We start from the raw sequence: 25,797 nt of genomic DNA, 5'->3' as shown, positions 1-25,797 counted from the left end.
CGGGGTCGGTTGGCTTTGGTTAATGGCCTGCTGGGGTTCTGGTATTTTCCACCAGTCCACATTCCATTCGGCTCGGCGCGCCCTGGCCGCATCGCCGGGGAGGAGTGCGTGCCAGGGCGCCCTGGACCGGGGCAAGAGAGGAGGCTGGAAGACAGCAGTGCGTGGACTTCTCAGAGAATCGGGGGCTCACCATGGAAGCCAGCATCAGAAGCGTGGCCCACACGAGACTAGTTCTCTGCGACCTCACCGCTGGGTAGCTCGCCCCATGGCCCTGACGCCCTGCAGGAAAAGTCGGTCTTCTGGGTCGTTTGCTGCCACCACGCGGTTACAGCTGGACGGGAAGATGGTCGGTGAATGAACAGGAGCGCATCTGCTCAGTCTGTCCCTGGCCTCCCTGCCGGGGGCCGGGGCAGCCAGTCCAATGTGGGAGTCCCGCCCAGGGCAACATCAGAAGTCACCCCCTCCTCCAAGTAAAGCTCCGCCTCCACACTCGGGGTTCACTGGGGTTCAAGGGCACCCGCCTGCGCCCTCTACCTTCCTTTGGGGCTCTTTACACTTGGGAGGCCGTCCCTGTGAGAGGAGGTGGTTGTCAGACAAAAGTCCCAGGGCCAGACCTTTGCCTTGTCTGTTTGTCACGAGCAGCCTCTCTCTGTCCGGCTCCTGGTGTTGACGCCACACGAACATGGCACCGGCTTGCAGTCCGAGCCTGCTGCAGGTGGAGAGGGTGAGGGCAAGGGACTCACGGGAGCACCTAGGCTCACTCAGCCTCCATGTCCCCCCGTCCTCACAGGGAGACGTCCGGGCGAGGGCCCTCCGGATGGCTGTCCATCCGGGAGCCTATGGTGTGAGCCCGGCCCCCATGTGCCAGGAGCAGGATGAAAAGCGGCCCGGACCCAGGCCTGCGGGGGGGCGGCGCCACGATGCCCTCGAGGGACGGCCTGCCAGCCTCTGATGGCAGACAACACGCGCTGCCCGGGCTGGCCCGGCGGGGCTCCAGGAGGGTACCGTTGTCAACGGCAACATCCGCCGGCGCGCCTGCAGAGAAGACGTCTCCGGAGCGCCCACTACTGCACCCCGAGGGCGCTGGGCTGTATGCGGCGCCACTGCCTTCCTGGGGGCGGCAGCTCCAGCCGGCCCTCCAGCTCTCCGGAACCTGTGGGTTTGCTGCTTCCCCTCAGATTCTCAAGAAAATCCGACCTAAGACCTTAGACATGACCCCAGGCTGCCGTCCGGCTGCCGCGCAGCGGGCCCCACCTCCCCCACGAGGAGCCAGGGACACGACGTCCTCTGGATGTGAGGACGAAAGTAAGTATTGTCACAGGGGTTTTACCACAGACCCAGGCTTCAGCTCTTCTCACACCCCAAGCAGCTGCTTTCCAAGCTTGCCTTACTTTTCATAATTAAAAAAAATCTCAGAAGCTACATGTAGCATATTTCATACTTGAGTCCCTACTTCAGTAAGTGATCCTGAGATGGAGCAGTGTTTAATGAATTCAAGAACTCCTAATAAAACTCCAAGCGCGCATAAGTATTAGAGAGGGCCCCTGAGGCGAGCTACGCCCGGGTCCCTGCGCAGGTAGGACACCCCAGGGCTTGGTGGTCAGGGGTTCACACAGAACTATGAACAGAACATGCAAGAAGGAACAAACGCAGGTGACATAACGACACATAGGGTCGTACTGATAATCTCTGCACACTTTGTGGGTCAAAGGGAATGAGCGTGACAGTCAGGAATGCAACCCTGTGCCCCGAGGAAATATGAACACATCTGTCACGTGGGCAACAGGGAGACATGAAAAAGGCCAAGTTGGGAAGTAAGGCTTTTTTTTTTTAACGTACGCACCTATGGTGCTGTTGAGAAAAAGACATGCTTGATTCTTATGTCTAAAGCCAATTATTTATAGTTTCACCAGAAACCGACCGTGAGTAAGCTAATGTGGACACAGCGACTTCGATCCCCAAAGGGCTGGGATGGCGCGTCATCACTGAGTGTACTTGGCCTTGGCTTACATTGGGTTCAGGTGCCCAGTTTGGTGACTGTCACGTCTGTGCATGACTCGTGTCCTCCTGGGCACGTGTGGCCACCACCTCTCACCGCACGGTGCTCTTACCATGTCATTGGCTGTCTTCTCCAGGCTGTACCTTTCATCTTCGTGACAACGAGCTGGCGTTCGGGAGGTGGGAGGGATGAGAAGGCAGAGGGGTGTCCACGCGCACTGGGCAGCAATGCTACCGTCTTCACAAAAACCTACGAGGTATGAAAGGCCACCGTTTCCCTCGTGAGAACACCGAGGGGCAAGCAGTTGGAGCCCCCCCCCCGCCCCCAGTTGCCCGCACAGAGGAGGATGCAGGCTCTTCCCAGACTTCCATGGGGACAAGGCACTCCGTCGGGGAAGACCTCCCTGGCGTGAGGTAGCGTGTGACTGTCACGAGCATACTACCGGCTGTGACATTCACAAGAAACTGACAATGGAGTCTGGTGGCAGGGACCCTTCCCCAGAGCCTGGCCAACTCTGGGTGAACTGACTAAAAGCCCAGAGCCTGACCCCACAAGTCACCCATCATGCCTCCCCACGCTTTGCCCTTGAAACCTCTGAAGCCTTAACACACTGGATGTAAAGCACTTTTTTTCAGTAAACACACTACTTGTGAATGAAGTATCAGTCCTGCGGAGAAGGGACCACCGACCAGGATGACATGTGGGTGCTTCAGCTGTACTCCAAAGCGCCCTCTCTCAGAAGGGACATCACATCTGCCAGTCATTAAAATGTCTAGGAAAATGGAGAAATTATATTAAAGCTATTGGAAATAAACAAATAAACTGGACTGGCTGATGGGAGTGTGGTGAGCCCAGAACCATGTGGTTGTAGCTCAGGGACATGGGGCGCCACCACGTTTCTCTGACATTATGGCGCCTACAGCGTCCTCTGGCACATGGCAGCTGAGGAACAATCCAGCGCAGGCTCATAACTAATCACAGGGCAGCGGCCGCTGCTGCCAGCTCAGAGACAAGTGTAGGCTTTTCCATTTAAAGCTGCTTTAGATCAAGTCAGGCATCGCTAATATAGGAAGTCATGTGAATCCCACGTGGGCCACACACTTGACGCAACACCAGCACCTGCAGGAGACGTAGTCCCAGATCCCTGGGAGAGTCCACGCCCAAAGGGAGCCGTTTGTAATTCCACACGGCAGAGACATCCCACCGACACAGTCCTGGAGAACGGGACGGGCTTGCTCGACCCCTCTCTCCAACAGTGTCTGTGCTCAACACACGCACGTGCGTAGCTCAAGCCAAACATGAACAGGAAGGTGGTAGAAATAAGCCTGAATATCACAGTGGTTACGTTAACTATAATTTGACTAAATACTCAATGAAAAGACTGAGGTTGTCAGACTGGACCTAAAGCGTCTATATGCTGTTAAGATAATGCACATATTAAGTATAAGGCACATGTATTTTTGTATATAAAAATATAGCATGAAGGCACTTACAAGCAGATGCGCAGGGCCTACGCTGATAGGGGACGGGTGCTCAGCATTCCTGCAGAAAAGGAGGGGAGAAACTGTGCTCGTCCACCAGGAGGGGGGCCTGGACACCAGCGAGACCAACAGCACAGCGAGGGTGTGTGTCAGCCTTCGCCCCGAGTAGCTGGTCCCACGCACGTTCCCGGGCCCAGGTACAGCCTTGCTTGTGCAGACCGCTGGCGTCCCGTTCCCGGATGCACACGAACCAGCTGCTGTTCTGTGCGGTGCCAGGCACCACTGGGGGGGTGGCAGGGGCCGGGGGGAGTTCAGAGGGGCTTCTGACCATAACCCTGCTCTCTGGTACGAGCCCTGTGGGGCCAGCGTGGCGCCCACCCCCGGAAGATGTCCAGTCCCCTGAGTGAGTGCGCTGTGTTACACAGGAAACAGGTATCAGGGCTGTGGGTGGTTAGAGCCGCTCACTGGTCGGCCTTTGATGGGGAGGCTAATTACCCAGACGCCCAGTGCAATCACAAGGGTCCTAACCTGGGAGGGACACACCCAGGGACAGCATCTTGAGAAACACTCAGCCAGCCTTTGCTGGCTTTGCGAATGGGAGGGCCACGAGCCAAGGAATTCAGGCGGCTTCCAGCATCTGGAAAAGGCAAAGAAAAATAACTTCTCTCCTGGGGCTTCCGGAGAGGAACACAGCCCTGCTCACACCTGCATTTTATCCTCTGAGAGCTATTTCAGAGTCGTGGCCTTCAGAGCTGCAAGACAGTGAATGCAGAAGCCACTAGGTGTCTGGGAATTCGTGAGGAAGGGGCCACAGGAAGCGGGGGTCCCCGTCCTCAGGTCTGTGTCTGTGGGAGCATCGCAGACGACACCCCAGACCCTCTCCTCACCCCCAGTCCCGCTTTGAGGCCGGGGGCCTCTCTCCCTCACACTGAGCTTCCACGGGGGAGTCGCCCAGATGTGCAGACTGACCGCCCTCCCTTCCTCAGAGGGCCCGGGATCAGCCCCCCCAAAGCCGGCTCATCAGCATGACCCGGGAGCCTGTTCACCTCCTTTCAAATGACAAGGAAGACAGTTCACGACGACCTACAACAGGGGAGTGTGACCCGGGTGAGCTGGGGAGTTGAGTTACGAAGAGAAGGGCCAGCAGCGCCTCCGCCAGAATTTCGGGAAGTCCCGCGGGCCTCGGGCCTCGTGCGTGTGGAGGGAAAGGCATGGGCAGCGAGGGTGAAGGTGGTGAAGGGGCTCCCCGGGCCGCGAAGGGCCGCGACACAGCCGCACCGGCCGGGACCTGGGCCCAGCAGCCGCCCCAGAGCTCAGTCTCCTCATCCCCCTGACAGGGTCACAGCCACGACCCGGCTCCTTAGGAATTAGCGGCACAGCAGAGCATGTGTCCCGCGTCATATCCCTGAGCGGCCTCTGCCCGCGGCCACAGCTGTGCTGGGCAGGCCCGTGTGCTTTGCCGGCCAGCACCAGCCTCTCTCTGCTTCTCTGACCCAGGGCGAGCGAGAGACCTCGGGGCAGCTCCCCAGCTGGTGTGGGAGGCCCACGGACGAGTGCCCAGGCCCCTCCCTGTCCAAGCAGCTACCTGGGCAGAGGCCCCTGCACCGGCCTCTCCTCCCGCCTTGTTGAACCCCTTCCTCCTTCAGTCCCGCTGCCTTTGACCAGCCCCGGCTTGCGGCCCAGCCAGCGCAGCCCGAGAGCCGGCCGGAGGCAGCACGACACGGGGTCGGGACCACAGGCTGCCACGTGGTGACCCGGGGGCAGCTGGGCACTCAGGGTCAGGAGAGCACCGGAGCGTCAAGGTGAGAAGCAGCTTCGAGTAGGCCAGGTGGCCGGGAGCAGCAGAGCAGCCTTGCCGGTTTGGTTTCCTTATGGAGATGGAAATCCACCAAGGCCTTTAAATGAAACTGCCAGTCCCGGTCCCCAGTGCTGCCCCGAGGCTCCTTGTGGTCAGGGAAGGCCACGGGGCATATTAGATTGAGAATTTCGAGCCTGCACAGTGGCAGCATCGTAGCCAGTGAGGTTTATCCGAGGCGTGATTATTGCTAATTGAGACGGTGCCAACTGTCTGGAACGGCCAGCTGCGGGAGTCACCTCCACCAACGCCCGCGTTCCGTTCCAGGGCAGCGCGTCCCGGCCAGGCCTCCTCCAGTCGTTGTGATCGAAAGCAACTACGCTTGGGGAATTACTGTGAAAATGAAGATGTGACAGTGGCCATGTCCAGTCTGGTACCAAAGTTCAAGAAACCTTGGGGCACCTGGGTGGCTCATTTGGTTTAGCGCAGCTCAGGTTCTGATCTCAGGGTCATGGCATCGATCCCCATGTCGGGCTCTGTGCTGACAGCACGGAGCCTCCTTGGGATTCTCTCTCCCTCTTTCTCTGCCCCTCCCCAGCTCACGCTTGCTCTTTCTCTCTCTCTCTCTCAAAATAAATAAACATTTAAAACAATCTCAAAGTTCAAGAAACCATGCTATGCTCAAGGGGACATAGACTCATTAGGCTTTGAAATGAACCACTTCATAAATGGAACCATCGGGTATTTCCTTCAGCCTCGGGGCATCGTGAAAAAAATCGTTGCAGCACTAAGTGTGCTGTGGACCGAGGGACCGGGGCCCCTGTTCTGGCGGCTCGGTCACCTGTTGTGGGTGGGGAGGGCCCGGCCTCCTGAGGCTCACAGGAATAAGGAGACATTGTAGCGGACTGAGGTCAGGCAGGGTAAGTAGCAGCGATTCTGGGAAATTCAAAGAGACGCCAGACAGAAATGCATTCCTCTATAAGCTCCTGATTCAGTAGGGAGAGAACTAAAATCCCAACCACCAGATGGGCTCCACAGGGCCCCGCAGCTGTGCCGCAGCCTCGCCCTGGGCCTCGGCAGCTTCCCGGCCTTGCCGACAGCCTCCACCCCGCAGTGCAGTCCAGGCAGGGGTGAAGCCTCTGTCCCCTCTGAGCTTTAGATGGTACAGGACCCGGGAAAGAGGCCAAATCCCTTCCCCCACAGCAGGGAGCGTGTCCCGTGGCACCCGCAGGGTGACAGAGCCGACTCGCTTGCCTGGGGCTTGGGGAGACTGGGCAGGACCGCTCCAAATTGTCAGATGACTTGCGACCTCCCCTGTTCGCCAGGTCACATGTTCTCGCTCCCTCCTTCCTGCGGATCCGCAGCCAGACACATTCTGCCTCATCGCGGGAGAAGTATTTGCTCCAGTGTTTGTTAATTCAACCAAATCTATGTTTTTAAGTCGGTCTTGCTGTGGTTGCCATAAGGCCTGGCAGCTGTCATGGCAGACAGCTCGTGAGACGGGAGTTTTCAGCCGCCCGAATGCGCCGTGGCCTGTGCAGGACGGGGGTGGTGGAGGGTCCCGGTGACTCATGCAGGCGGCGCAGGGGGTACGGCGCTGGAAGGGAGCAGACGGAGCTCTGAGCAAGATGGCGGCTTTGCCTGAGGAGGAGCCCGCCCCGCCCAGACCCCCGCAGGGGGGAAGCGGAGGGGTGCCCGCGCCGGTGCCAGCGGCTGGGAACTCTGGGCATCACTGTGTTCGGCTTCTGGTGTCAGCACACTGTAAAAATACGCTCTCATCTCTCCAAAGGGTCGTCTCCCTCCAACCGCACGCGTGCTGAGAAATAAACTCTTCCTTGCTTACCCCATTTGTATTCACACAAAGCAATGTGGATACCAGATCACTGACAGTCACTTCCATTAAAAATCAAAGCACCTAAAAGGAACTTGTGTCTTCAAGTCCATGTGTCCCAGCTGCCTGACATTAAATCTCCTCGTTGCCAGGACCAGGATCAAAACTCTCTCTGGAAAACCAGGTTCCTTCCTCTTGGAGATCATGCTCGCTGCTAAAATCGGCGTTTGTGAAAGTAAAGCATTGGGCCCTGGACAGAGCAAACTGCAAGAGGCAGAATGTCCCAGAGCCGATGCCCAGAACAGGCGTCCCACAGAAGACCCAGGCAGAGCGGAGTTAAGTGCTTTTCTGGGCGTGGGCACAGATTGTGATAAGGGAAATCAATGCAGGTTAAAAACAAATCAAAATGTACTGGTCAGCTTTGTCATTTGCAACCTATTTCATGGAAAGGAAGGAAGGAAGGGAAGGAGGGAGAGAGAGAGGAAGACAGAGAGAGGAAGGAAGAAAGGAAGAAAGAGGGAGGGACGGAGGAGGGAAGGAAGAGAAAGAAAACAGAGAAAGATCCAGAAACCTAATCCGGAACCTGGCAAGGTTGCTGATGTGTCACTCGGCTCCCGTGTAGAAGCACCTCCTAGAACTGATACTATCGCTAACTGTTAGATAAACACCTTCACATTTCCTTCCTTCAAGCGACACCATTAGGTGAGTGACAGACTTCCCGCAGCTGGGGCCGCGAGGGCTCCGCACACTTCGGCGCTCTGGCCGAGGAGCGCGTCGTGCGGGCTGTGTGCTTTGCACACTCGCTGCAAAACTGCTGCCTATTTTATCACAAGGAGCCGTTTGCGTCGGATGAGAACTGTGTTTAAGCCCCATGTGATCTGGTTTATACAATCTTCTTTACTGGCCTCATTTCCGGGGTTATTACCCCCTGCGAACACAGTACTTACCCTTGTTTGCATGACAAGGAAGGTGTCACAGCCCCGCAGCGATTTCGAACATCAGCCCGCAGGAAAACACGCTCCCAAGACTGACCCCTGCTCCATCCGCCCACTTCAGTGATTCCTAACGTCCGGTTTAAAAACGGGAAAGTTGGAGGTGCTGGGAGGTCAACCCGGGTCAGAGGAGATACATTTCATTCTGTTCGTAAGTACTTCCTCAACGAAACCATTTTTAGAGTGATTTACAGAAGATACACGGCGAACACCCGAAACCGTTTCCGCCACACCGGAAAAGGCTAACGCGTCTGTGGGGCCAGGGCCGGGGGCTCGGTCCTTAGCCGCCAAGCTGGGGCCCTCGGCCGGCGGTGATTTCGCCAGCAGGTTCACGACAAACCCCAAGAGGAAGGGCACAATGTTACCCCTGAGTTGCTAGGGTAAGTCTGTCCCACGGAGAAGGGGGTGAGCTGCCGTTCATAAAGGCGGGTCCCGGGGGTCACTGACCTCCTGGAGACGTCGGGGACCTGCGCCCACAGCCAGTGAGGTGGTGAGGAAGCCCCAGCGCTGGAAACGGCCCTGTGGACGGAGCACAGGCCGCGCCGCCCACCGCTGTCTGCCCGGCATCTGCCCCTCTTCACGCCCGCGGCCTCCGTCGGGTCCTGAGCGGTCCTCGGATGGAGGGGGACGGGGCCAGGCTGGGTCACAGCTGGGGCACAGCGGTGTGTGGGTGCCAGCTGAAGAGACAAGGCCGTCCCTGCACGACAGCCGGTCAGGTGGCCCTGGAGCTCCAGCCACACACCTGGTCATCTCAGCACCCGGAGTGACAACAGACAGACACACGGACACAAGCTGTCTTTCCACACCTGTGGAGTGGACACTGTCACCTGTTCAGTGTCATTGTCACCTATGGACTGTCGTCATCACCTGTGGGGTGTCACTGTCGCCTGTGGAGTGGACACTGTCACCTGCTCAGTGTCACTGTCACCTGTGGACTGTCGTCATCACCTGTGGACAGTCACCGTCACCTGTAGGGTGTCACTGTCACCTGTGGACTGTCATCGTCACCTGTGGGGTGTCACTGTCGCCTGTGGGGTGTCACTGTCACCTGTGGAGTGGACACTGTCACCTGTTCAGTGTCACTGTCACTTGTGGACTGTCATCGTCACCTGTGGGGTGTCACTGTCACCTGTGGAGTGGACACTGTCACCTGCTCAGCGTCACTGTCACCTGTGGACTGTCGTCATCACCTGTGGGCTGTCATCGTCACCTGTAGGGTGTCACTGTCACCTGTGGACTGTCATCGTCACCTGTGGGGTGTCACTGTCGCCTGTGAGGTGTCACTGTCGCCTGTGGAGTGGACACTGTCACCTGTAGAGTGGACACTGTCACCTGCTCAGTGTCACTGTCACCTGTGGACAGTCATCATCACATGTGGGGTGTCACTGTCGCCTGTCAAGCGGGCACCACCTCTGAGTGGCGCAGGCATCAGCGCCTGTGGTTTGGGCTCACACCTTCGCAGGTGGAATCACCTGCGGAAGTGACATTCCTGTTGTGACACGTGTGTAAGTCCTGTGCTGAGAAGACCCACCAGAGTGAGGCGCGCACACACACACACACACACACACACGCACACACGCAAGCACAAGTCACAGGGACAAAATGACTCAGCAGCTGTGCGGTAGCCGGCCCAGAGCGGGCACAGGGGGCGGTGGACTCGGGAAGGATGGGGCTCAGCGCATGGGCCCCACTGACCACAGCTGTTTGTAGCCACTGCCAGACGTTACCCCGTCACCACAGAAGCCGGTGCTGACCACGGGTCAGCGTCCTCCGAGAACACCCNTTCATCCACTGGGAGCCGCGGTTCATCTCCCCTGGAGCGCGAGCCATTTCGAAGTCCGACCTCCTGCCCCTGGCTGGGCTTCCGCTTACCCTGAACTCAGTGACCCCTCTCAGCGGCTCAGGCAGTAACAGCTAATCTACCGTGCGAGCACCTGGCATTTTCGTCACCCGCCCCGCGTGCTACAGAGAATTGCGCAGCCGCCCTCAGCCCCTCTGGTGTGAGGTCAGGTGTGGAGGCTTCCAACAAGGCAGAAACCAGATACCACCAAAGGTGTCTGCTGAAACCAAACCACAAGTCAGCCCGAGCCTCCCAGCCCCACGTCCGTCCCGGGGCACGACACCGATCTTCATGTGACCGCCGGGCCCCAGGTGTTAGCAGAAATTTAGGGACTAGGTGGCATCAGCAGCCCACTTGTATTGCTCCCAGAGGAATAGGAACGAACGTGCGTCTTTTGTTTAATTATTTTTTAATGTTTATTTTTGAGAGACAGAGAGAGTGTGAGCAGGAGAGGGGCGGAGAGGGAGGGAGACACAGAATCTGAAGCAGCTCCAGGCTCCAAGCTGTCAGCACAGAGGCCGACGCGGGGCTCGAACCCACGAACCGCGAGATCACGACCTGAGCCAAAGTCCGAAGCTTAACCGACTGAGTCCTGCAGGCGCCTCTGAACTCGTGTCTGAAGACCCCCCTTCTGCTGAGCATGTTGGTGCAAGGGACACGTCAGTAGCGCGTGGACCCGCTGCGTGGATTCTGAGTACTCAACTTCAGGTTACGTCCTGAGCTGCTGTTTTCCTATTTTAGGGCAGCGGTTCAATCTGCTGATGGTATTCGGTCTACATTTTAACAATATAAAGATATTCTTTGTTATTGAAGACACTTTCCTCTTTTTCTGATCCCATAGGATGGTATATGTTTCCTCACTAGGTAAACATTTCACTCTGTAAANAAAGTCGGACGCTTAACCAACTAAGCCACCCAGGCGCCCCATGGGATCCTCAGTTTTTTAATGTTCTTCATTTTTATTTTTGAGAGAGAGAGAGAGAGAGAGAGCAAGCAGGGGAGGAGCCGAGTGAGAGAGGGACGGAGGATCCCAAAAGGGTCCAGGTTGTCAGCCCAGAGCCCGATGTGGGGCTGGAACTCACGAACCGCGAGATCATGACCTGAGCTGAAGTCGGACGCTTAACCGACTAAGCCACCCAGGCGCCAGGGAAGGGGAGCCATGGGGTGTGGGTTTCCTTCCTGGTGGTGAAAATGTTCAGGAATGAGACAGAGGCGGTAGCTGTACAACACTGTTGTTGGGAATGCACTAAAAAGAACTATGTTACTCACTTTAAAACGGTTAGTTTTATGTTTTGTGAATTTCATCTCAATAAAAGAAACAGGAAAGAAATCCAATCCTTGATTGGAAAGGTCTCGGGGTTATTCCAAAGGCAGAGGTCATGTAGCAAGGTGGGGAGTCTGCCAGCAGACGTAATCAACATGCACACAGACATATGCACTTTTTACTGTTATAAACGTACAAAGTGAGCTGTAAACATGCAAGCATGCATACATCCAAATGTGGCGCTGTGAGGGTCATCATTTTACGGGAAGAGGGTATATACACTGCTCAGAATATTTCCCTCTCACTTGTGCCCTGGGTAATACTTGCAGTCAGCAATGTAGGTATTTGTCGGATTGTAACTTAGAGACAATTCTGAAATAATTTCTCCACCCAAAGCTTTTCTGTGAACACAGAATACCTTTAATGTACTCTCCATGGCCAATGGATCACTGATTATGACTTTTTGAGGACAACACTGTTGACTCATCGTGTGTCATCTTCCAATAGTTTGAGAATTGTTCCATGGTCATGGTCATCAGATGGAATAAACTCAAAATCTTAGGACTGAAAAACATTTGAAACATTTGGTTTTGGTTGCAAACCATTTATATATGTAATAGCAAACACTTGCAGTTTAATACTAATTGTCTCAATGGATTTTTCTTCTTATTATGAGAACAGGGGACTGAGACCAGATTGGGGTCATGAGCTGCTCTAGAGTCCTGGGAAGGTACACCTGGGGATCAGGTGAAATGGATTATATGAAACCAGTAATTGTTTAAAGAATCAGGCTCTAGCCACAAGAAGGATGAAGCTGAAAAGTAAGAAAAACACTAAACCTACCATTTTCCATAGGAGGGTGCCTCTATTTAATGTTTAACGGACACACTGGAGAGAATAAGGAAAATATGCACTGGATTCTTTTTTTTTAATATTTTTATTTATTTCTAGGAGAGAGAGAGAGAGAGAGAGACAGCGTGAGCAGGGGAGGGTCAGAGAGAGAAGGAGATACAGACTCTGAAATAGGCTCCAGGCTCTGAGCTGGCAGTCAGCACAGAGCCCGACACGGGGCTCGAACCCACAAACCGCGAGATCATGACCTAAGCGAAAGTCGGACGGTTAACCGACTAAGCCACCCACGCACCCCTGCACTGGATTCTTTTTAACACTTCTAGAAGACCAATGCAAATAGTAAAGCAATAATTGAAGGTCTTTTGATGAAGATGATGACAATGATGATGGTGATGATGATGATGATGATGAAGGTGGTGATGATGAGGTGATGGTGATAATGGCGATATGATGATGCTGATGACAGTGAGGGTGGTGATGGTGATGATACTGGTGATAATGATGATAGTGGTGGTGGTGATGGTGATGATGATGGTGATGGTGATGATGGTGATGGTGATGGTGATCATGGTCATGATGATATGGTGATGATGGTGATGATAAGGATGATGATAATGGTGGTGGTAATGGTGACGGTGGTGACGGTGATGATGGTGATGGTGATCATGGTCATGATGATTGTGGTCATGACGGCGATGACGACAATGAGAGGAGTGATGGTGATGGTGGTCTAAAAAACTCTCCATCTACACTGAAAAATTTCTGAAAACATAACTCTTCACAACACGCCTCAGTTTAAATAAAGCAGAAAGGGGCGTCTGGGTGGCTCAGTAGGTTAACTGTCCGGCTTTGGCTCAGGTCATGATCTCATGGTTCGTGAGTTCGAGCCCCGTGTCCGGCTCCGTGCTGACAGCTAGCTCAGAGCCTGGAGCCAGTTTCGGATTCTGTACCTCCCTCTGTCTCTGACCATCCCCTGCTCATGCTGTCTCTCTCTCTCTCAGAAATAAATAAAAAACATTTAAAAAATTAAAAATAAATAAATAAATAAAGCAGAAAAAATTCAGGGCTGAGAAAATAAAGACATTGTATAGGTTAGGGCAAGTCCCTTCACTTCTCGGAGTTCAGAATCTTCATTTTCTGTCAAAGGGAAAGTACAATCACCTCGCAATGCCATGGAGAAAACTAAATGAGACACTGTGCAGGCATTAGCAAACATTTCTGTAGCGCCGTCTAGATGCTTTACAAATAGTAACTTATTCAAATCTCTTAACAACAAGTGGGCAGGTGCTATTATTATCCTTATTTTACAGATAAGGAAATTAAGGAAGATAAGTGAACCAAATTGTCCAAGGTCACACAGCAAGTACGAATGAAACTGGGATCTGAACCCAGGTGGTTAGACTCTAGACTCTACTATCTTACATCGTGCCATATGTATAGGAGAAAATATATATACATCTTCAACTAATCTATAGATACATATAAACTATATTTGTGTGTATATATAATTAACTTGAAGATTAAAGTATTCACCAATGATGGCTTTTATTATAATTTATCCCAAATCTGCTTGGAAGAAGAGAAGGATGCCAAAATTGGGTGGTCTCCTTAACTTCCGTCACTGGCAAGGACACAGACATGCACACAGAGCTGTATAGGCAAAGAGCTAAAATATGAGCAACAGATTTGATTAGCGCCTCTCCTGCACATGGTTACTAGAGGTTGTGTTCCTGAACGCACACAAATACCATATTGACTGGTGTCTGTTTAAAGCTCCCCACGAATATCTTGAATTCTTGTCTTTATATCTGGTTTTCTTTTATTTTTCTTTTATAAATGGCCTATGTAGCTTTGACCATCTAGTTAAATCACAGAACTCAAGGTACTTGAGGCCAAAGCAAAGCATAATTTGTTTCAAAAGACCCAGAAGGTGGCAGACAACGCCGGAGCCACACGGCCGCTGTCTCAGATGCCAGCCCTGCGAGTGGAGAAAGAAAAGGAGACAGTAAATGCCACCCAGCCTCACCGTCCTTTGTCTCTTGTTCATCAGTGTCTGATGGCACACCGAGCTCTCAGGAGAGACTTCACAGTGGAGCTGATGGTGATTTCCTGGGGGCACGGGGGGCAGGGGGTGGGGATGGAGCTGCCCGGGCGATGCTTGGTGGCATCTGGGCTCATTCAGCAATTGCCTCAGAAGAACCTATAGAAATAAGATAATGAAAGATGAGTAATAACAGAAAGATGAAGGTATTTTAATTGTTTTCTAAGTAATCTGAGTATAGACAGACGGGAAGATACGCTTCTGCCTTTGGCCTGGTGGACTCACGGTGTGCATCTCTGAGGTCTGGTGGCATTTGCAAGCAGGCTGCCAATAGGACATCAATCAAGGGGCTGTGTTTCGGGAGGGGTCAGTGAATCTTGAATCAGCTGGAAAGGCCTGTCTCCATCCTTAGCCACAGCAAGGCCTGGACTCCAGACTCCCAAGTGTACCCCGTGGCACCTGGAAGGGTGTCCTGGACAGGAGGACCAGAATCCTGTGATGACCCTTGAGTGTCTAGACCCAACGCCCGATTTGTAGCACAAGCTTTTAAGTGTAAATGTATTTTATGTACTGGGGGAATTATAAACAAATAAAATCACTGGCTTTAATCAAGGAATTTGAGAAATCTACAATTCCCCTGAGTATAATAGAAGGATATTTGCCTCATAGAAACACATGAATTGTACGCACCCAAAATTCTTAAATGACACAATAGAATTACTCTAAATTTACTACTAGAATAACAAAATTCTACTGAATGTTCTCTAAATCTCCAAATAGTTTTTAAAAAAAAACATGTGTTGCATAAATCATGATAAAAGAGAAGCCAGCATGCGCTCCCAATCTTACTTGAATACTTCTTCAATTGGACCACGTGATGTTGGATTCGAAGACGCACATCATGTGGAATCAATCTCAAAACTTATTTGGAATCTTTTCAAAAATTGGAAATGCCAACCATTTAATAGTTTGAAATGGAGCAATATAAGTGGAATACCATCAAATATGAACGTATTTAGGGAAGAGAAGTCTGTCTAGAGACTCACGAAGGAGTAGCAGTTGAAGGAGAAAGGCTGCCTCCGTGGTGTCCCCACCAGCCTCCGGCCTCTGAGGCACGCACCCACAGTCTACACGGCCGCCAGCTCCGAGAGAAGACGCAGCGTGCGGAGGGCCCTCCCAGCGCCCCTGCTGCTTTTCCTCCACCACCCTCCCCCCAGTTCCGCCCACAGCGGCCTCTGGACAATTGTTTGGAAACGTTTTGAGTCGCTTTTGCCCCTTCAGACTCGTGTCCGTACCCTTTCCCTTGGTGTCGGGACGGGTCTGATGATTTGTTGCCGTTTCCCCCCCCCGGGGCGCTCGTGAGCTCCTGGAGAAGCTGCGCTGTGGCCTCTGGGAGCCACGCCCGCCCGCCCGTGTCTTGCAGGCGTGAGGTCCAGCCTCCAGGAGGGAGGGGGGGGCAGCGCTCGGACGTTTGACCAGAACCCACAGTCGCCGGGCTCTTCCCTTCCCCACCTCAACCCCTAAACCAGGCTCCAGTCTGCGAAAGTCTTCAGCACCCCTTGTGCCTTGAGCTGGGAATCTGAAGTCATGGGGGGGTGGGGGGCAGCACAGAACGCCTCTCTGCTCATTCCTCAGACAAGAGCACGGAATCACTCCCCCTGAACTTGTTGCGGCTGATGCAAGATGTATCGTCATCATTCTACTGTCCTGCCTTGGTTTCCTCTCGGGAAATCGGGAGGTGGGGCAGGAAAACACAGCTCCCCGCGCACAGCTACAGTGACTTGCAGACACTCCATGCCCAGAACCTGCAGCGCCCAAGGAAGCAGGCGTGCACCTGCCATGGGGAAGTGCGGCGACGCGCCCCGCGAGCAGCTGCATCCCCGTCCAGGGGGCTCCGCAGGGCTCCCGGCCGCTCTGCCAGAGAGGGGTCGGCAGGCCAGAGAGTTTCCCCAGACCTAAGTCACCTCACCCCTGCCACAGACACGGCACGTGGGTGGTGTTGGCCACTCCTCAGGGGCACCAGGAAGCAGACGTGGCATGAGGCAGCAGCTGCCCTCTGTCACGGCGGGGCAGGCAGAACTCCGAGCACACCAGCATAGGCCCCACTGAGAAGCCCACCCAGTGTAAGGGACACGATAAGGCTGGCACCGCCGGCCAGGTGCAGGCGGCCGCAGGAGTTTCAGGCAGCTCGGGGGTCCGGCCCTGGTCCCTGCAAGCGGGGAGGGCGTGCCCCCACGAACCCTCCCCTCCTGTCCCTCGTCGGCACTCCCAGTGTGTCAGACACCAGGCAGGAAGCTCACGGATGAGCTGCTCGCAGTCTGGGGAGCTGTCCGCTCCCAACAGTGGTCTCCCGGACTGTGCAGCCCCCATGGGCTTCTGCCCGGAGCCCCTTAACCAAGCCTGCGCGAGTGCGCCTACGACAGCTGGCTAACCCTCCATCCGAAGGCATGCCTGCCCGTGGCCTCGGGCCCCCGTCCCTGCCCCTGAACGTGTCCACTTTCTTCTGGGACAAGCACAGCCCCTGAGGGCAACATGATGTGCCTTTCAGTGTGCCGGCAAGAGAGGGCAGCCACGCCCCCCTAGGGCAGGGGACGCCGTCTGGGTTAGAAACAAGCACCTACCTACCTCATCCACACACAGAACCTGGATACATGCTACAAGCCACGTCTACACGGTGAAAACTACTTCTCTGGGACTTCCAACGGTGTGGAGTTCAAGTAGTAGCAATGCCAGCGATACGACGGACTCCGTGCCTCACGGGGAATGACCGCGAGTGGGCATGGGGGTCCCTCCCCTGAAATGCCTGGAGTTCACCAGAACTTCCTTCTGGACAAAATCAGGAAAGCCCATGGGGCACCAGAGTGGCTCAGTCGGTTAAGCATCCTACCTCACCTCAGGTCATGATCTTACAGTCTGTGAGTTCGAGCCCCACGTCGGGCTCTGTGCCGACAGCTCAGAGCCTGGAGCTGCTTTGGATTCTGTCTCCCTCTAACTCTCTGCCCCTTCCCCACTCATGCTCTGTCTCTCTCTGTCTCAAAAATGAGGAAATGTTAAAAAAAAAATTTTTTTAATCAGGAAAGCCCAAGTAAGAGGGTATTGTTTGCATGTGCCCGTGAGCACGTGTGTGGAAGGAGGAGGATTTCCGTCTCTGCTGTTAAAAAAACAACCATAATTTCCATAAAACGAGTATTTATTGCTTAAAAGATCTCAATCTGGGGGCGCCTGGGGGGCTCAGTCGGTTGAGCGTCTGACTTCGGCTCAGGTCATGATCTCACGGTTTGTGGGTTCGAGCCCCGCGTCGGGTGAGTGGCCGGGTGAGCGGCCTGTCCTGGAGAGGACGCCACTGACCCTCCCGGAAGGCTGGGCCCATGTGCAGGTGGAAAGTGCCCGGCCGTGCCTGCTCCACCCTCCAACTCCCTATTTGGTCTCTGTCCCGACTCCTTCACGTGGTTACGCATCCTTTCAGGATGTGGCTTCTGCCTCTGTTTTGTGGCTCGTCCTCCTCAACCCAGGTGGCCCCACAGGGGACACGGCTCCAGTCTTGGAGACCAGATGATACCGTGGTCGGGGCCGTGCTCTTTAGATTGGAGGCCGCGTCAGGTCTTCCAGAGCGTCGAGCTCAGGGTCCATTTGCTAAATGAACGTCACCCCCAACTTCTCCGAGTCGGCTGATCTCGGCACATCCCTCCGGCCCCCGCTCGGAAGTGCAGCAGCCGAGAGAGTCAGAGGGGAGCTAACGAGGCAGTGAGGGCATGAATGGCATGTGAGGAGGAGCACCGACAGGCGGTCTTATCTTGATATTTGGGCTTATTCACAACGTGGCCATTGTGCGTCCTCTTCCAGGGCCCGTCCTGGTCGCTGGGGTGCGCGGGGTCTTCACAGGCTGAGCGGTGTCCCCGTCCAGGCGGCAAGCCGTACAGCCCCCACTCACGCACCAGGAAAACATGCGCACTGCCGACTCATGAAAATAGAGACGCGTCTACCATTTTACCATCATCGTTACTACCGTCGGTATTCAGAGTATGGACACTATTTAAAATAACTTAATCTTACATAAAATACACTTTAATAAGCCACAGAAGTGCAAGAATGTTTAAGAAATAAGATGTGGTAAAATTGAGAAATGTAGTAATTTTGGCTCCCTGGCAGGAAGCATTAAAACCCATGAGCACAAGACACGTTTGGACCATCCCATAAGAGACCATAATTATAAGTCCTTTAATTATAGGACAAAGAGCCAAAACTGTAGCTCTGACACTGAGGAAAACTATGCCTTTTTTTTCTGCATTTGCCCCTCAACTAAGAAGTCAAAGCTTTCTCTACGCTTTTGGGGAAATCGAGGACAGCACGAAAAATCATGATCACGAATGACCACCCGGAAGTGTAGGCTGGTTCAGGTAAATGTCCCGACTATAAACACACCTCGTTATGTCAGCAGAAGCTGTAGGTTATGTGACAAAATCGGTCCTTTCGTCTTTTGACGACTCGTCATCTGGCCTGGCCACGGCCCACGTGAGCCCACCCTGCTGGCAACCGGCTCTTCCTGCCTCTTGCCCACAGCCCTGGGTGACTTTCTCCAAACCTCTCCAAAGACAACAAGCAAGTCCCCCTCCACACACACACACACACACACACACACATCACATCACATCACATCACACTCTTGCCAAATGTTTGAGTATCTTCACCAAAATTCAAAGAATTTTTTCTTCTCAGTATTACAGTCCTGCCACGAAAGCAGATAAGCTCTGAGGAAGGACAGGCAGACTAGAGACAGACATAGGTCCGTGCAGAGAGGACACCGCAGGTCCCGGAACCTTCCTACATGCAGAAGGTGCGGCGGTCCCACCTGGCGCCGGCGGCCCGTGGGCGCTGCCTCCGGCTGCGTGTGCGGAGGAAGGAGGGCTTGTCCGTTCCAGACGCGGCTGAGTCTGTGCCGGTGCCTCGAGGAGCAGGAAGTGAGACACGCACTGTGCCTTCTCTTCAAGATCCTAGCATCTAATTGGATGAAATCAAGCAAGTACAGAAATTATCGTACCACCACCCACAGTAAAAATACTTTAAAGAAAACTGAAACATGCTGCAAAGTGGCATTTCTTTTTTTAAGTGTTTATTTATTCTGAGAGACAGAGGGCGAGCAGGGGAGGGGCAGAGAGGGAGACACAGAGTCTGAAGCAGCTCCAGGCTCCGGGCCNACAGCCCAGGGTCCTAACCGTCAAAACCAGTTATAGATGTTTCTCAAATCACTCTCCGAGGTAACAGCTAACTGGCCAAATGCGAAGACCTTGGACTACTCAGGCATGTCTGACTTCCCATGACTGGCACAGAGACCCAAAGTACCTCAGACACGGGCACGGCCAGGGCAGCGCGGGACCCGGAGCGTGGGGCCCAGAGCATGTGCGGAAGGCCCCGGGGCCCACTTCCCCCCACTTCCCACCCTGCAAGATGGAAGAGGAATGCACAGCCCTGTGAAGACACACAGCCTGATTTGAAGTGTTCTGTTAACAAAACACACTGACTTACAGCTCTAGGTAAGAGTCTTGTTATCTCATTAAAACACAGTAATTACACACATCAGGTCTTTGCTGGAAAAGAAAAGTATTCAAGGTCTCGGCGTCTCCCACCGCACATGGCTCCACAGGACTCCTTCATGCTCTATGCTTGGATCGGGTGGGGACACTGAGCGAGACATCACAGTCAAGAATATCATCAGGGTCGGGGCGCCTGGGGGGCTCAGTCAGTTAAAGCGACCGACTTCAACTCAGGTCATGATCTCACAGTCGGAGAGTTCGAGCCCCGTGTTGGGCTCCGTGCTGACAGCTCAGAGCCTGGAGCCTGTTTCGGATTCTGGGTCTCCCTCTCTCTGCCCCTGCCCTGCTTGTACTCTGTCTCTCTCTGTCTCAAAAATAAAATTAAAACATTAAAAAACTTTTTAAATAATAACAATTTTTAAAAAGAATATCATCAGAGTAACTGCTCTAAAGAGCTACGCAGACTGAAGTTTGTACGTACGGAACTCAATTAAGTAAAGAATTTTGAGGTACGTTCAGAGATGTTCTGTGCAATCGATGCTGTTGTTCTCCATCGCTGTCCGTCCTCTCTCTCTGTCTTTCATTAAAGCAACAGATAGTATTTATTGTGCATGTATTTTCTAGAGAGAAAGCCCCCCTTGCTTGAGGGGTCCGAGGTGCCAAAACTTGAGTCGGGAGCTGGCCTGTATCCCAGGTCCTGGCGTGCCAGACGGGAGCAGGAGGCAGGAGGCGCGGGTGCAGAAGTGGACACCCCTCCCCCGAGTCCCCACGGCCGGGGGCCCTGCCCGTCGCCGGCCGCCAACTCCTGCTTTATCCAAATTGGGCGACTCGCTAAAACACTCACTTGTGGGCGAAGGTCAGTTTGGGTTCATATTTATTTTGATTTTTTTTCTTGTTATTTTTGGGGTGGAATCTCTTCCTGAGGTGAGGGATGATGGCAGCTCAGGGGGATGTTGGCTGACTTGTTGTGTTTTCCACTCATATTCATATTAAGAAATACATTGGCTTTAAAGCATTCAACTCTGCCTTGATTCTTTTGTTCCTTTTCCTCTGAGACGGCAGTCGTGCGAACCGTGCCCTTGACTTGCCTTTTCAAAATCCCTTCATTTATTTCAGACGCACCCCAGCAACCCAGCAGAGGCCTGGTCACCTGTGCAGGCAGAGCAGAACGGTCCTCCGACCCCAGGGCCCCCGCCACGCGGGGCCCACGTAGCACAGGCCTCTGCCGCCGCGCAGGGACCTCATCCAGGGAGGCTCTGCTGCTTTCCAGACTGGACTCCGCGCCTCACTCAGCTGGTTGTTATTAGTGCCTTTGCAGTAGCAGCGAGAGAAGAGCCGCAGCCAAGTCTCTGATTCTGATGCGGACGCCAGTGTTCACTCTGCCACGTCCAGAGGGGGGTGAGGACAGCAGGAGGGGCGTGGTGTCCGCGATGCGCGCCCACCGAGGGCTTCACAGCTGCGTCTGAGACAGACCCAACAGCTCATGAAGCCACAGGGGATGTGTATTTAATTAATGTAACACCGGTGAATCTCAGGGGTGATATTTGCTCTTTAAATTCACAGTCACGGCGCAGAAGAAATAACTGGAAGTCCGTTCACAGGAGCTAATGGAGAATCGCAGAAAGGAGGGCTGCCAGCTGGGGGCTGAGCCTCTCTGACTCCGACCTGGGGTCCAGCACCGAGTCAGGCCTGGCCCCCTTGGTCCATCAGGTTTAAACTCTATGAAGCAATGAAAGGAAAGGCTGCGCTTTTGTGCGGCGGCGAGCCAGGAGGCGGCTGGCAGCTCGGGAGGAATGTGCTTGGCCTGTGGTCCCTGGGAGACGGGGTGACTCCTACAAATGGCAAGCACTTCAAATATTTGCTGGAAACAAACAAGGACACCCAGAGCTCCTTCTCGGAAGCTGCCGGTCACCCCGATGGTGCTGGCTCGCCGTCCCTCCCGCCGGCCTTAGCTGCAAGCCACACTCAGCGGCGCAGCCCCTTTAACCCCTCCGTTTGCTGGTCACATGGTCTTTCTCTCTCTGCTGCTGGAAACGGCAGAGTCACGGTCCATAGTGTACAAGTATTTGCCAATATCACCACATTTTCCAGAAAATACCTTCCGTCTCTGCCCTCAGGACAAGCTGCATTCCCAGTATTGCTCTCTTGCTGTAAACCAAGTGCCAAATGCAATTTGAAAACCATCTTGTTAATGGCCAACAGCTGGCCAGTAAGTAAGGAGCCCCAGTGGCCCAGCCTAAGGCGCCCGTGGAAGGGCAGAGGCTGGGGCGCCCTGGGAGCCTGACACGCCCCAAGGACACCGTGGGCTCCTCCAAGCACTGCGAGCACAAGAGGGGAGCCGCCCCCAGGAAGGCCTGCAGTCAAAGCCAGGTCTTCACGACGGGAGCCCGCCTTCAGACCATCTCACCCCAGGAATTCCTTCAGAGCAATGCTGGGTTGTGGGTCAGGCTCTGTCCGGACTAATGAGGGTTGGGTGTTTTTTTTTTTAGATTTTATTTGTCCAGTTGTTCCATTAGTTGCCGAGAGAGGAGTATTAAAATCTGATTCCAGTTGTGCAGTGATCTCCTCCTACTTTTAACTTGGTCAGTTTGGCTTCACGTATTGGGTTGGGGGGTCTCTCCTCAGGCACCTGCACCTTGTAACTGTGTTGACTCCCTAATGAAGAGAGCATTTACCAAGGTGAGTCGCCCTTTAACCCCAGCGCTGCTCACCACGTGGAAGGTTCTTTTCTCCGACTTAATGACTTTCTCAGCATCTGCATGGATGGGCTTCTCCAACACTTGATGTTCAACCCATCTGCATCTCCTTATGTAAAGTTTGTCTCTTGTAGGCAGCATATAGCTTATACTCACTCTTCACCCACCTGACAGTCTCTGCCTTTTGTTTGGAGTGTGTAGACCATTCACTTTTAATGTAATTACTGATAAAATTTAAATCAGTCTAGCATTTTATTGTTCATTTCTGGTTTTCCCCCTTGGATTTTTTTATACACACACACACGCACACACATTTTTCATAAATGCATCTTTCATAAGATCATCTTCGATATCTTTAATCTTCTTGATCCATGGAATGCTGGGCAAGAGAGACAAATATTATTTCTTACAACAACTAATGTGTTTTTTGGCAATCTTTTCTTGTAACCTCTACAAAATTTTTGTTCCATAAAACTTTATTTCTTGTTACTTGGTGCATAAAAATCTAGTTGTTAAAAGTCCTCTTAATTTTTATGACTTTAATAGGCATGGGACTTCAGGTTTTATGAGGTTTAAATGTTGTATAATTTTCTCCTTAACACAATTGTGCACATAAAACTGTGAGCACATGAGAATATTTATTTAAAATAAAAGAATAACATAAATTAAAACTGTTTAAGATGACAATTGCTGCAAGCATCACACAGCCCAAGAAACAGCATGATTTTTTTTTTTATTTTTTAAAATGTTTTACTTATTTCTGAGAGAGAGAGACAGCGTGAACAGGGGAGGGTCAGAGTGAGAGGGAGACGCAGAGTCCAAAACAGGCTCCAGGCTCTGAACTAGAACCGCACGATGTTTTAATCCCTTAGCTGCACAGCACACCACCCTCTCTGTGACCCTCACTGCATTATTTTTCTCCACAAGTGTTCACGTCACAACACTCAGTTGGGCGGCAGAGTGCGTGACTGGAATGTTTCCAGGAGCCACCCCAGTGTTGGGGTGACAGTGCCCCCCCATGTCCTACCAACGTTAGCCAAGCGCACCCCGATTTCACTCCCCCTCAGCCCGCATGGAGAGCCCTGCCTCGGTCCTAGCGCCCTCCCACGGCGGGAAGCAGGAACGGGAAGGAGGCAGTCATAAATGCCTGTGACAATCTCACAACACCTGGCCGCGTGGACATGTCCCCGGGGACCTGGCAGGTCTGCAAAGAGCCTCCACCGTCAGCTTCGTGGAGACTCCGCTTCTGCTAACAAGTGACATGAAGACAACCAGCATTTACTGAGCGTGCTCTTCCCTGGCATCTCCAGGATTCGGCCACGTCTGGGGGTCTTTCCCTGGGTTTCCGTTTCTAAGCAACGTCAGGTGACAGAAAACAGTGGGGCAACATTCACAGTTTGAAGAAAAGTTGTTTAAATAAAAATCCTCCCTTCATGTATTCATTCATGCAACAAATACGTAATGATCCCTACTGTGGTCCAGGCACACAGCCCCAAGTGAGACAGAGAGCCCTTCCCTCGTGGGGCTGACGGGGCCAGGGGACAAGAAACTCTTATTCGATTGCAACAGTCATAGAGAGACATTCTCTAATAGGCACCAAACTGAGATCAGGTCAACCCACAAAGCCTCCTGAAATCTTACTTCAAGAGTCACACAAGGCAGTGAGGACGTCTAACCAGGACCCGCCTGATATTTGAAGAATTATAAGAGAGCGTCAGAGAGCATGTGCTCAGGTGAAGCACTTAGGATTTCAGTCTTACTCCCTAATTTGTAAACTAGAACATCAACACCTACCTTCCTGGACTGGTTCTGATTTAGCTGACTTGGCGTCAGCCCTGGTAGCAGATATTTTAAATAACCACTTAAGCAGCATATCACACAAGAAATCGCTTTTGTAGATAATGCGATTGTTGAAACATGAATCTAAAATTGTCAAGGCAATGCTCAACTAATGCTCTGTTTCCAGGAGCTACAACTAAAACAGTCACTCATAAAGATGAACATTAAAATTTTTTTTCATTTTTTTAAATTTATTTGTGTGTGTGTGTGTGAGAGAGAGAGAGAGAGAGACAGCATGAGCAGGGGAGGGTCAGAGAGAGAGGGAGACACAGAATCTGAAACAGGCTCCAGGCTCTGAGCTGTCAGCACAGAACCCAACGCGGGGCTCAAACCCACAAACCATGAGATTATGACCTGAGCCAAAGTTGGCGCTTAACCGACTGAACCACCCAGGCGCCCCAAGATGAACATTTTTAAAAAGCACCAGATCGTGCAAGCGAAAAGACAGAGGACTGGCCATGTTGTACTTTATGATGTGTAATTTAAGGTAAAATAATTGAATATACCATAGAAAATCATTTCTAACACAAATGAGACAAACTCTGGAAAACTCGTCTATACCAACAGAGGGTATGAATGTCTACTTTCTGTTCAATTTGGCACCAGAAAGATCTCTGTGGTGCCTTGACAGCTGGAGAAATTGTCCAGTTTCCAGAGTCCAGCAGACTTTGAGTTTCTTTCTGCCAGACTCCAGCAAGGTCTTTACCATTTTCTATGTCCAATTTTCAAACTTAAACCAGAAAAAATAAAACCCGCTTCAAATATAGGGGAGCTCAGATAAATCCTGCCCTGCAATTCAGGAGCCCAGCAGTTCAGGGACCTCGCGGAGCCCCGGGCCTGGTCTCCTGCCCAGTGGACAGCGTGGCTCCTGGCGGGGATGGGGACACGCAGACAGGCACCCTGCTGCTGGCAAGGGGGGCCCACGGTGGGGGGGAGGGCAGCCGGGCGGGTGCAGCGGCTGAATAGGAGGAAGACTTTAAGAGCTTTAAAAACTGTAATTCAAACTCATCCACCCCATTAGGAAACTGTTTCAGGAACCATAGAGTTTGGATGTTTCTTTTGTTTTATGGCACAGTTTTTAGTTTTTGTGTTTTCTTTTCCGTTTCCCTGATGTGAGGTAGGAATTTGGAAGCAGGTGTATAGGAAACATCAGCAAGACACAACCTCGGTCTGAAAGTATGGATTAGTATTTTAAGAGCACTTAGAGGGTTTTACTCATTAAAGTAATTCCACGATACATCATTTAGGAAAGCAAAGTAGCCTTTTAGGAAGCAAATAACGTCCATGTCCCAATTCCATAATGTTTCTCCTCACGTNGACTGACGTTCGTCCTGCAACCCCGCCCGCCTCGGGAAGCGGTGGCCTTAATGACGCAGGTCGCGACGCTGAGCTCACAGCGGAGACGCCGAACGACGCAGGTCGCGACGCTGAGCTCACAGCGGAGACGCCGAATGACGCAGGTCACGACGCTGAGCTCGTCTACTGTCCTCCCGGTCCGACGGCTCCAAGAAGGGTGAGGAGGGCGGCTAAGGCTCGGGCCTAAAGTATCTCCTTGATGGTGTATTTTATCAGGACGAACTTCGCCCCGGGAGAGAGCTGCCCGGGTCCCTGTGGGGAGAAGAGCGGAGCAGCGACG

General features: G+C 52.9%; 1 protein-coding gene and 1 pseudogene across 1 annotated transcript in view; both read left to right on the top strand.

Moving 5' to 3' along the window:
• The first annotated feature begins 5,469 nt into the window (after nt 1-5,469).
• LOC144226096 (U4 spliceosomal RNA) lies at nt 5,470-5,535 on the top strand (annotated as a pseudogene).
• A 13,385-nt stretch (nt 5,536-18,920) lies between these two features.
• Nucleotides 18,921-25,797, top strand: part of LOC144226072 (uncharacterized) — a 16,187-nt gene continuing 9,310 nt past the window's right edge. The window contains exons 1-3 of the mRNA XM_077757379.1: nt 18,921-19,053; nt 20,321-20,482; nt 25,538-25,674. Of these exons, the coding sequence (XP_077613505.1) occupies nt 18,921-19,053; nt 20,321-20,482; nt 25,538-25,674 (432 nt within the window). The remainder of the gene's footprint in view (nt 19,054-20,320; nt 20,483-25,537; nt 25,675-25,797) is intronic.

Source organism: Crocuta crocuta, unplaced genomic scaffold (assembly GCF_008692635.1).
Source record: "Crocuta crocuta isolate KB4526 unplaced genomic scaffold, BGI_CrCroc_1.0 scaffold506, whole genome shotgun sequence".
NCBI classification, from domain to species: Eukaryota; Metazoa; Chordata; class Mammalia; order Carnivora; family Hyaenidae; genus Crocuta; species Crocuta crocuta.
The sequence above is the reverse complement of the archived record's forward strand: the minus strand, read 5'-3'. Positions and strand labels throughout refer to the sequence as shown.